Genomic DNA, 13,027 nt, shown 5'->3' with positions numbered 1-13,027 from the left:
GTGTTCCACCAGCATTTTGTGTGTGTTGCTTGAATTTCCAGCATCTGCAGATTTTCTCGTGTTTGCGTTAGAGATTGTGAAGACTGGAAAATTGAAAACGTTACTCTACTCTTTAAGAAAGGAGAAAGGCAGCAGAAGGGAAATTGTGGACAAGTTAGCCTGACCTCAGTGATTGTGAAGATGTTAAGAGTCAATTGTTAAAGATAAGGTGATGGAGTACTTGGTGACACAGGACAAGATAGTACAAAGTCAGCATGGTTTCCTTCAGGGAGAATCCTGCCTGATGAACCTGTTGGAATTCTTTGAGATTACAAATAAGATAGATAAAGGGATGCAGTGGTTTTGGATATTTGGATTTTCAGAAGGCCTTTGACAAGGTGCCACATATGAGGCTGCTTACCAAGTTAAGAGCCCATGGTATTACAGGAAAGTTACTAACATGGTTAGAGCATGGCTGATTGGTAGGAGGCAGCGAGTGGCGATAAAAGGATCCTTGTCTGGTCGGCTGCCAGTGATTTGTGGCATTCTGCAGGGATCAGTATTGGGACCACTTCTTTTTATGCTATATATAAATGATTTAGATGATGGAATAGATGGCTTTGTTGCCAAGTTTGCAGATGATACAAAGATTGGTGGAGATGCAGGTAGTGTTGAGGAAACAAGAAAGATGCAGAAGGACTTAGACAGATTAGGAGAATGGGCAAGAAAGTGGCAAATGAAATACAATCTTGGAAAATGCATGGTCCTGCTCTTTGGTATTAGAAGTAAATGTGCGGACTGTTTTCTAAATGGAGAAAATCCAAAAATCTGAGATGCAAATGTATTTGGGAGTCTTTGTGCAGAACACCCTAAAGGTTAACTTGCGGGCCGAGTTGGAGGTGAGGAAGGCAAATGTCATGTTAGCATTCATTTCAAGAGGTCTAGAATACAAGAGCAAAGATGTGATGCTGAGGCTTTATAAGACACTGGTGAGGCCTCACCTTGAGTATTATGAACAGTTTTGTGCCCCTCATCTTAGAAAAGATGTGCTGGCATTGGAGAGGGTCTAGAAGAGGTTCATAAAGATTATTCCAGGAATGAAAGAGTTAACATACGAGGAACGTTTGATGGCTCTGGGTCTATACTCGCTGGGATTTGGAAGGGTGATGGGTGGATCTCATTGAAACCTTTCAAATGTGGAAAGGATAGTTCCCATGGTGGGAGAGTCTGGGACAAGAGGGCACAGCCTCAGGATAGAGGGGCGCCCTTTCAAAACAAATGCGAGAAATTTCTTCAGCCAAAGGGTGGTGAATTTATGGAATTATTGCCACGTGCAGTGATGGAGGCCAGGTCGTTGGGTGTATTTAAGGCAGAGATTCATAGGTTCTTGATTGGACATGGCATCAAATGTTACTGGGAAAATGCCGGGAACTAGGGTTGAGGAGGAGAAAATAAAGGATCAGCCGTGATTGAATGGCGGAGCAGACTCGATGGGCCAGATGGCCTAATTCTGCTCCTATGTCTTAAGGTGTAAACCTCAGTACAATTGTTGTGGACAGGAAGGTGTGCACCTCTCCCTTCCTGCAGTCAATGACAAGCTGTTTTGCTAACATTGAGGGAAAGGTTGTGAAAAATTTGGGAAACAATGTGGGTTTGAAGATTAATATTTGGTAATAAATCCAGTGTTAAGATTAGTTCCTTGGGTTCCCAGTGGTGAGTGAGTTTTTCCCAAAGTTCTGGGCTATTCTGGGAGTTTTGGAAAGTGTGTGATTCTTTACTATAGTTGCCAGAACTGTTAGGAGTACTTACTTTGGGTGAAGGCCAGTTGTACCTGTGAATTTGCTTTGAGTCGTGTGTTACAACTGAACTTTGTGCTCTTTCATCCTTTAGGTAATTCAGAAACTAGTTTTTCCATTCAGTCGGATGAACTACAAACCTGCCAATGCAACCAAGTTCTTTGAAAAGCTAGAATCGGTGCTGGAGGTCAAGGCTATGAACTCACCCCTGGCCACTGTCAACATTTTTATGTCTATGTTCCAGCTTGGCCATTTCCCTGGAGCCATACTTGACCGAGTCTTCTCAGCTGCATTCGTCAATAATGTGATGAGTAAGTAGGCTGTGGGCACTGGGGTGTGGTCCCACAGGGAGTTGGGTTGTCGAGGTAGTGTGTCCTTCTCTTCAGTGAGTTGGGAGCTTTTGTTACTGAATTTGCATCAAGGGCAGGAGACTGTTCTCCAATCAGTGTTCGTCTCCTCTGGGTTGATAGATCTAACCATGTGTTGGTTGAATAGGACTCTCAAGGCTAATTGTTTTCATAGGGAGCCTTATCATAACTTGAAAACCAAAATCAAGCTGCAGTGACTCGTCCCATCGAATGAGCTTGTGTTATTTCCCAGCCTAGTCCCCACTCCATTTGTCCAAAACTGTGAGCCCTTATGCAACTGAAAGCATTAAATATGTGCACATCAAACATCTATTGTTCTTTAAGAGTGAAGTTGCTAGGGATTAATGCGGCTGTCCAGGTATCTTTATTGTAAAACTAAATTAAGGAACATCGAATCTTCATCCATTGCCTCTGTTGGAGCAATACACACTCTGTCATCCTGATCTCTTAGTCTGTGTAGTTCTCCCATTTCAAGTACCTGTGAGTAATTCTGCAAAGGTCAACCAATATGGAAATAGGCCTTTCGGCCCAACTGGTCACTGCTAGCCAAGACTCATATCTAAGCTAGCCCCAATTGCATACATTGTTCCATATCTATGTACCTTTCAAATGTTGTTAATGTACCTGCCTCAACCACTTCCTCTTACGGCTTAATCTAGATACTGGTCACTGTTTGGGAGAAAAAGTTACCTGTTGGGTTTCTATTGGAACTTCTCCCCTCTCACCTTAAATCTCTGCCCTCTGCTTATGGTTCCTTTTCCAGAGGAAGAGGACTGTGTGTGTTCACCCTCTTAAAGTATTCTTAGAAGTTTTGTGAACTCCTGCAAAACATCGTTGTGTATTGCCAGCACCATCTTATTCTCCTCAGTGATCCTGCTTGCAGATTACATACCATCAAAGGCAGATCATAAGCAAGCACTTAAAGTATTGAATACCATAATTAGAAAACAAGAAACTACCTGCCCCAGTGCCTTACACGTCATTGCAGGAGACTACAGTTGGGCCTGTTTGAAGAAATATCTGCCCATTTATCATCAACATATCACCTGCAGCACCAAGGGTCCCAACACTCTCAACCACTGTTACACTACGATCAGTAATGCCTACTGTTCCACACATAGACTGTATTTTGGGAAATCTGTTCATTTGGCTGTCCTTCTGTCTGCATGCAGGCAGAAGTTAATTAGAAAGAGGTGATGTAGGGTCGGAAGATGTTGAATCATTCTGAATAGAGCTAAGGAACAGCAAGGTTAATAAGACCCCGATGGGAGTTGTATACAGCCCCTCAAAGAATAGTAAGGATGTTGTCTACAAATTTCAATGGAGATAGAAAATGCATACCAAAAGGGCAATGTTACAATAATCATGGGAGACTTCAATATCCAGGTAGATTGGGAAAATCAGGTTGTTGCTGGATTACAGGAAGGGGAATTTCTAGAGTGCCCATGGGATGGCTTTTTTGAGCAGCTCATGGTAGAACTTACTAGAGTATCAACTATTCTGGATTGGATGTTGTGCAATGAACTGGAATTGATTAGAGAGCTTATGGTTAAAAAAAAACCCTTTGGGGCAGGTGTATCAGTCTTACAGTGGAGTAAAAGGAATTATAGAGGCATGAGAGAGGAACTGGCCAGAATTGATTGGAAAAGAACACTGGCAGGGATGATGCCAGAGCAGCAATGGCTGGAATTTCTGGAAGCAATTTGGAAGGCTTAGGATTATACACATCCCAAAGAGAAAGAAGTATTCTAAAGGAAAGATGACTCAACTATGGCTAACAAGAGAAGTCAAAGATGACATAAAAACCAAAGCAACAGACATCAAAGTTGCTGGTGAATGCAGCAGGCCAGGCAGCATGTCTAGGAAGAGGTACAGTCGACGTTTCGGGCCGAGACCCTTCGTCAGGACTACAAAGAGAAGGTTTATAATAGATCAAAGATTAGTGGGAGGTTAGAAGATTGGGAAGCTTTTAAAAACCACCAGAAGACAACTAAAAAAGTTATTAAGGAAGTAAAGATGAACTATGAAAGTAAGCTAGTCAATAATATTAAAGAGGATACCAAAAGTTTATTCAGATACAAAGTGTAAAAGAGAGCTGAGAGTGGATATTGGACTACTGAAAAACAATGCTGGGGAGGTTGTGATAGGGTACAAAGAAATGGCGGACAAATTGAATAAGTATTTTGCATCAGTCTTCACTGTGGAAGTCATCAGCAGTATGGTGGAAGTTCCTGGAGTCAGAAGGCATGAAATGTGTGAAGTTACCATAAGTAGAGAGAAGGTTCTTCGGCAGCTGAAAGTTTGAAGGTAGATAAGTCACCTGGACCAGAGTTCTGAAGGAGGTGGCTGAAGAGATTGTGGAGACACTAGTATTGATCTTTCAAGAATCACTAGATTCTGAATGGTTCCAGAAGACTGGAAAATTGCAAATGTCACTCCACTCTTCAAGAAGGGAGAGGCAGAAGAAAGGAAACTATAGTCTGACCTCGGTGGTTGGGAAGATGTTGGAGTCGATTATTAAATATGGGGTATCAGGGTACTTGGAGGCACATAATAAAATAGACTGATTTCCTGAAAGGAGAATCTTACCTGACAAATCTGTTGGAATTGTTTGAAGAAGTAATTTGCAGAATACACCTGCTGGTGCTACTTGGACACCTCTTCAGTGATGAACCTGGGGTCATAGGGTGTTTCGGGTCTTTAATCATCAGACAACCTTGACCGGCCGACCCAGCTGGGGGTGATCAGCCCCCGACTTGTGTCCAAGTGGTGCACTAATCCACGGATCCCTCCTCCAGATTCACAGCGACTGCAAGGCCTTTTCAGCAGCCTCCAGAATGTTCTTGGTGGCTCTTCTGCACTGCAGTCCTTTAACTCCAAGGAGTTTTAGAGTCCGCTGTAAGGTATGGCCAGCAAAGCCCCAGCACCCAACTTCGACTGGCTCACAGCGAGCTCTCCAGCCATTGCTCCAGCATTCTGCAACAAGATCTGTATGTCCAGCCCTCTTGCGCTCATTGGCCTCTTCAATCCGGTCTTCCCAGGGGACAGTAAGTTCCAGCAGGACCACTTGCTTTGTAGACTCTGATATTAACACCATGTCCGAGTGGAGTGGCTGCGATGTTCTCTGGGAACAGAGCTGCCAGTCTCGTGCAGTGGCAAGAAGCCCTCCCGAGGAGCTAGGTTGATGTTGTGCCTTCTCCCTGGCTCTAATAAAGGTGATGGACTGTTTGGGAGCATGCTGATTTTTGCTGTCTTGAATCACTGTGCTGATTGTGTCCGCCGTAGACCTTAGGACTTGGTCATGGCTCCAGCGGTATTGACCTTCTCCCAACGACTTTGGGCATCCACTTAGGATATGCTCCAAGGTGCCCCTCTTCTGGCACAGCTGGCATGCTGGAGTGTTTGCCATGCCCCACTTGTGCAGGTTGGCCGGGCTTGGGAGAACGTCAGAGACTGATTGGATGAGAAACTTGATGCGCAATGGTTCGGCTCTCCAGAGCTCTGTCCAGGTGAACTTGCAAGGTGCAGCATGCTCCCATCTAGTCCAGGCGCCTTGTTTGTACATGCCAACCATCTTGCTGTATCGTTCTTCCTCCACTTCTGCTCGTATCTTGTTCTGAACCGGTTGGCGCTTCTCCTTTCCACGGGTTTTGTCATAGCGTGGTTTGGGAAAACAGCCCAGTCCTGCCTGTCCCACTGCCACAGTGCCCACCAAAATGTGCCGCAGCCGTGCCTCCGCTCTGTCGACAGCCTGCTGTGCCTGTCACTTCCTTCTGGTCTTTACGCGGATTCCTGCCGAAGCGACTTCAACATCAGAGGAGTGAGATTGAGGTGAGGAAGTCAAATGCAATATTAGCATTCATTTAAAGAGGACTAGAATAGAAAAGCAAGGATGTAATGTTGAGACTTAATAAAGCACTAGTGAGGCCTCACAGAGTATTGTGAGCAGGTTTGGGCCCCTTATCTTCGAAATAATGTGCTGAAGCTGGAGTGGGTTCAAAGAAGGTTGACAAAAATATTTCCAGGGTTGAATGGCTTGTCATATGAAGTGTGTCTGATGGCTTTGGGCCTGTATTCACTGGAATTCAGAAGAATGAGGGGTGACCTCATTGAAACCTATTGAATGGTGAAAGGCCTTGATAGAGTGGATGTGGAGAGGATGTTTCCTGTGGCAGGAGAGCCTGACCAGGGGACACAGTCTCAGAACAGAGGGGCGTCCGTTTAGAGCGGAGGTGAAGAGGAATTTCTTTAGCCAGAGAGTGGTGAATCTATGGAATTCGTTGTCACAGGCAGCTGTGGAGGCCAAGTCTTTTAATATATTTCAGGCAGAGATTGCTAGATTCTTCATTGGTCAGTGCATGAAGGAATCCAGGGAGAAGTCAGGAGATTAGGTCTGAGAGAAAAGTTGAATCAGCCATGATGAAATGGTGGAGCAGACTTGGGAGGCCAAATGGCCTAATTCTGCTCCAAGATCTTAGAGTCTTATGGTCTATGTCACCAGAGGTAAATACAACAGAGAGGTGGTCACGGGAGGCAGAAGAACAGTTACAGGATTGCTATGAGTCAGTGGACTGGGCCACGTTCAAGAGCTCATCAGAGTATCTGATTGAATACGCCACAGTTGTTATGGGCTTTATAAAGACATTAGAGTCGCTCGTGGATGAGTATGTCCCTGCAAAATCATTCAGAGCTTTCTCCAACCTGAAGCCCTGGATGAACCCAGAGATCTGCAATCTGCTGAGGGCTAGATTGGTGTTGTTCAGGTCTAACAGCCAAAGAAAGTACAAGAGGCCCAGGTACAACCTCTGGAAAGCCATTTCGCATGCAAAGTGACAACTCCGGACCAAAGTTGAATCACAGAAGGATGCTTGACAGCTGTGGCAGGGTTTGAATTCTCACACGTCCTACAAAATACAACCAAGTCACATAATGTGACAAGACGATTTAGTTCCCAGATTTGAGCTCAATATCTTTTATACTCACTTTGACCAACATAACATGGAGGCACCTTCACAAACTCCACTGACGACCCTGTGATTTCAGTCTCTGAGGCCGATGTGGTAACATCCTTTTGGAGGATGAGCCCATGAAAGCATCTGGCCCAGACAATCTGCCTAACCAAGTACTGAAGATCTGTGCTAATCAACTAACTGGTTTACTGATATCTTTAATTTCTCACTTTGGCAATCTGAGGTACCCAGCTGCTTTAAGCAGGCTACAGTCATCCCATTGCCAAAGAAGAACATAGAACCATAGAAACTACAGCACAGAAACAGGCCCTTTGGCCCTTCTTGGCTGTGCCGAACCATTTTCTGCCTAGTCCCACTGACCTGCACACGGACCATATCCCTCCATACACCTCCCATCCATGTATCTGTCCAATTTATTCTTAAATGTTAAAAAAGAACCCGCATTTACCACCTCGTCTGGCAGCTCATTCCATACTCCCACCACTCTCTGTGTGAAGAAGCCCCCCCTAATGTTCCCTTTAAACTTTTCCCCCCTCACCCTTAACCCATGTCCTCTGGTTTTTTTCTCCCCTTGGCTCAGTGGAAAAAGCCTGCTTGCATTCACTCTATCTATACCCATCATAATTTTATATACCTCTATCAAATCTCCCCTCATTCTTCTACGCTCCAGGGAATAAAGTCCTAACCTATTCAACCTTTCTCTAACTGAGTTTCTCAAGTCCCGGCAACATCCTTGTAAACCTTCTCTGCACTCTTTCAACCATATTTATATCCTTCCTGTAATTTGGTGACCAAAACTGAACACAATACTCCAGATTTGGCCTCACCAATGCCTTATACAACCTCATCATAACATTCCAGCTCTTATACTCAATACTTTGATTAATAAAGGCCAATGTACCAAAAGCTCTCTTTACGACCCTATCTACCTGTGACACCACTTTTAGGGAATTTTGTATCTGTATTCCCAGATCCCTCTGTTCCACTGCACTCCTCAGTGCCTTACCATTAACCCTGTATGTTCTATGTTGGTTTGTCCTTCCAATGTGCAATACCTCACACTTGTCAGTATTAAACTCCATCTGACATTTTTTAGCCCATTTTTCCAGCTGGTCCAAGTCCCTCTGCAGGCTCTGAAAACCTTCCTCACTGTCTACTACACCTCCAATCTTTGTATCATCAGCAAACCTGCTGATCCAATTTACCACATTATCATCCAGATCATTGATATAGATGACAAATAACAATGGACCCAGCACTGATCCCTGTGGCACACCACTAGTCACAGGCCTCCACTCAGAGAAGCAATTCTCTACCACGACTCTCTGGCTTCTTCCATCGAGCCGATGTCTAATCCAATTTACCACCTCTCCATGTATACCTAGCAACTGAATTTTCCTAACTAACCTCCCATGCGGGACCTTGTCAAAGGCCTTACTGAAGTCCATGTAGACAATATCCACTGCCTTCCCTTCATCCACTTTCCTGGTAACCTCCTCGAAAAACTCCAACAGATTGGTCAAACATGACCTACCACGCACAAAGCCATGTTGACTTTCCCTAATAAGCCCCTGTCTATCCAAATGCTTGTAGATTCTGTCTCTTAGTACTCCCTCCAATAACTTACCTACTACTGACATTAAACTCACCAGCCTATAATTTCCCGGATTACTTTTCGATCCTTTTTTAAACAACGGAACAACATGAGCCACTCTCCAATCCTCCGGCACTTCACCCGTAGACAGCGACATTTTAAATATTTCTGCCAGGGCCCCCGCAATTTCAACACTAGTCTCCTTCAAGGTCCGAGGGAACACTGTGTCAGGTCCCGGGGATTTATCCACTTTAATTTTCCTCAAGACAGCAAGCACCTCCTCCTTTTCAATTTGTACAGTTTCCATGGTCTCACTACTTGATTCCCTCAATTCCATAGATTTCATGCCAGCTTCCTTAGTAAATACAGATGCAAAAAAACCTATTTAAGATCTCCCCCATTTCCTTTGGTTCCGCACAAAGCCGACCACTCTTGATCTTCAAGAGGACCAATTTTATCCCTTACAATCCTTTTGCTCTTAATATACTTGTAAAAGCTCTTTGGATTATCCTTCATTTTGACTGCCAAGGCAACCTCATGTCTTCTTTTTGCCCTCCTGATTTCTTTCTTAAGTATTTTCTTGCACTTCTTATACTCCTCAAGCACCTGATTTACCCCCTGTTTCCTATACATTTCATACAACTCCCTTTTCTTCTTTATCAGAGTTGCAATATCCCTTGAGAACCAAGGCTCCTTATTCCTATTCAATTTGCCTTTAATCCTGACAGGAACATACAAACTCTGCACTCTCAAAATTTCCCCTTTGAAGGCTTCCCACCTACCAATCACATCTCTGCCAGAGAACAACCTGTCCCAATCCACGCTTTTTAGATCCTTTCTCATTTCTTCAAATTTGGCCGCCTTCCAGTTCAGAACCTCAACCCTAGGACCAGATCGATCCTTGTCCATGATCAAATTGAAACTAATGGTGTTATGATCACTGGAACCAAAGTGCTCCCCTACACAGACTTCTGTCACTTGCCCTAATTCGTTTCCTAACAGGAGATCCAATATTGCATCCCCTCTAGTTGGTCCCTGTATATACTGATTTAGAAAACTTTCCTGAACACATTTTACAAACTCTAAACCATCTAGACCCCTAACAGTCTGGGAGTCCCAATCAATGTATGAAAAATTAAAATCCCCTACCACCACAACTTTATGTTTCCTGCAGTTGCCTGCTATCTCTCTGCAGATTTGCTCTTCCAATGCTCGTTGACTATTGGGTGGTCTGTAATACAATCCCACTAATGTGGCTATACCTTTCCTGTTTCTCAGCTCCACCCATAAGGACTCAGTAGACAAGCCCTCTAATCTGTCCTGCCTGAGCACTGCTGTAATATTTTCCCTAACAAGCAATGCTACTCCCCCACCTTTCATTCCTCTGCCTCGATCACATCTGAAACATCGGAACCCTGGAATATTAAGCTGCCAGTCCTGCCCCTCCTGTAGCCAAGTTTCACTAATTGCTACAACATCATAATTCCACGTGTCAATCCACGCCCTCAGCTCATCCGCCTTCCCCGCAATACTCCTAGCATTGAAATATATACACCTCAGAAGATTTTTACCACCACTCACAACCTTTCTATCAGCGGATTTGCTTAAACTTTCAACATCATTTATTTTCACCCCAGCCACACTGTCAGCTCTGGCACTCTGGTCCCCATCCCCCTGCAAATCTAGTTTAAAGCCTCCCCAATAGCACTAACAAACCTCCCTGAAAGGATATTGGTCCCCCTGTGGTTCAAGTGTAACCCGTCTCTCTTGTACAGGTCCCACCTGCCCCAGAAGAGGTCCCAATGATCCTGAAATCTGAAACCCTGCCCCCTACACCAGTTCCTCAGCCACTTGTTGCTCCTCCAGAGCATCCTATTCCTACCCTCACTGGCACCTAGCACAGGTAGCAATCCTGAGATTACCACCCTCAAGGTCCTGCTTTTCAACTTCCTACCAAGCTCTCTATACTCACTGTCCAGGACCTCTTCACTCTTCCTTGCTATGTCATTGGTACCGATGTGCACCACGACATCTGGCTGGTCACCCTCCCACTTCAGAATGTCATGCAATCGATCAGAGACATCCTTGACCCTGGCACCTGGGAGGCAACAAACCATCCTGGATTCTCTGTCACGACCACAGAACCTTATATCTGCACCTCTGATTATCGAGTCCCCTATCACTACCGCTCTCCTCTTTTTCCCCCCTCCCTTCTGCACTGCAGAGCCAGACTCAGTGCCAGAGATCCGGCTACTGCAGCTAGTCCCAGGTAAGTCATCCCCCCCCCAACAGTATCCAATGCGGTATACTTGTTGTTGAGGGGAATGGCCACAGGGGAACCCTGCTCTGCCTGCCCTTTCCTCTTCACTCGTCTGACAGTGACCCAATTTCCTGTCCTCTGCTCCTTTGGCGTAACTACTTCCCTGTAGCTACGATCTATAATCTCCTCATTCTCCCGAATGATCCGCAGGTTATCCAGCTCCTGCTCCTTATATTGTGTGGTAACCTACCTCAATGACTATTGTCCTGTAGTACTTAAATCCACTGTAATGAAAAGCTCTGAGGGGTTAGTGATGAAACGTTGACTCCAACCTGAACAGTAACTTGGATACGCTCCAATTCGCCTCCCGTCACAACAGGTCAACAGTAGGTGCCATGTCATTGGCTCTTCACTCAGCCCTGCTACATCTGGACGGACAATGAAGGTCGATACATAAGGATGCTCTTCATTGACTACTTGCTTTGCATTCAACACTATCATCTGTTCAAAACTAATCAATAAGCTCCAAAACCTGGGCATCAATATCTCCTTGCGCAACTGGATCCTTGATTTTGTCACTTGCAGACTCCAGTCAGTTTGGATTGACAACAACATCTCCATCAGCACAGATGTACCACAAGGCTGTGTTTTAGTTCCCTTTTCCTACTCACTTTGTACTTATGACTGTGAAGCTACATGCAGGCCAAATGCCATACTTAAGTTTGCTGAAGACACCACAGTGTGTTAGCTGCATTGAAGGTGCAGATGAATCAGCACATAAGATTGCAAATGTTGCTGAATGATGCCACAGCAACAACCTCTCACTCAACCCAAAGAGATGATTATTAACTTCAGGAGGAGGAAGCTGGAGGCCCACGAGCCACTGCTCATCGTAGGATCAGAGGTGTAGAGAGAGGGTCAGAAACTTTGAATTCCTTTGTGTTATCATTTCAGAGGATCTGTCCTCAGTCCAGCACAGAAAGAAGGTCACAGAAAGGCTTTACAAAGAAGGCACAGTAGCACCTCTACTTGGAAGTTTGCAAAGATTTTGGCATGTTATCTAAAACTTTGACAAGCTTCTGTAGATGCACATTGGAGAGTATACTGACTGGTCTGTACATCATGGTCTGAGATGGAAACACTAATGTCCTTGAATTGAAAAAGCTTGCAAGAAGTAGTGGATACAACTGAACTGATTCCACAACCTATGGACTCACTTTCAAGGACTCTCTAACTCATGTTCTTGATATTACTTATTACTTATCTATTTATTATTATTATTATTTTGCTTTCCTTTTGTAATTACACAATTTGTTGTATTTTACATGTTGGTTGTTTAACCGTCCTTATACTGTGTGTAGTTTTTTATTGATTCTATGGTGTTTCTTTGTATCTACTGTGAATGCCTCAAGAAAATAAATCTCAGGGTAGTATATGGTGACCTAAATGTTCTTTGATAATAAATTTACTTTGAACTTTGAATTCTCTATGCCCCTCATGATTTGATATAGCTCTATAACATCACCTCTCATTCTCCTACATTCTTGTTAAAGAAGTCCTATTCTTCTCAACCTCTTTCTATAACTCAGTTCCTCAAGTCCTAGCAATATTTTTATCAATTTCCTCTGTGGTCTTTCTAGCTCAATGGCATCTTCCCTTGAACATGATGAGCATAACTGAACATAGTACTCCAAAAGCAACCTCACCACTGTCTTTTACAACCTTGTGAGAAGTCTTCTCTGGAGCTCCGAGCTCTACATAATCCCGTCCGAAGTAACTCTCCCTTCTCACTCCAAGGTACAAGTGTGTCATTCTGCATAACCCATTCTCTTCTGTTTTGCCTGTTGCTATTTACTTTTCAGATAGTCCATACGGATTGATAGTGCGCCGGTACTTATCCCTGCTGGATGCTGCCATTGAGCTGGAGTACCGTGACTATAAGGGTCCACGATTGGAAGACAGGTACAAGGTTATGATGTTTGACCGGGTGCTGACTGCAGATGAGGTCAACAGGAAGTACAGGTAAGTGATACTTTGATTGTGCTCCACCCCACCGTGTC

The 13,027-nt window shown here is 44.3% G+C and overlaps 1 protein-coding gene across 2 annotated transcripts in view; it reads left to right on the top strand.

The window, feature by feature from the left end:
* Window positions 1–13,027, top strand: part of fastk (Fas-activated serine/threonine kinase) — an 80,151-nt gene that overhangs the window by 32,026 nt on the left and 35,098 nt on the right. For both annotated transcript variants that reach the window (XM_063061136.1, XM_063061126.1), the window contains exons 5-6: window positions 1,870–2,086; window positions 12,830–12,989. In XM_063061136.1, the coding sequence (XP_062917206.1) occupies window positions 1,870–2,086; window positions 12,830–12,989 (377 nt within the window). The remainder of the gene's footprint in view (window positions 1–1,869; window positions 2,087–12,829; window positions 12,990–13,027) is intronic.

The sequence above is a fragment of the Mobula hypostoma genome, chromosome 1 (genome assembly GCF_963921235.1).
Source record: "Mobula hypostoma chromosome 1, sMobHyp1.1, whole genome shotgun sequence".
In the NCBI taxonomy this organism is placed as follows: Eukaryota; Metazoa; Chordata; class Chondrichthyes; order Myliobatiformes; family Myliobatidae; genus Mobula; species Mobula hypostoma.
Note: the sequence above shows the minus strand (reverse complement) of the source record. Positions and strands in the feature narration are given on the sequence as shown.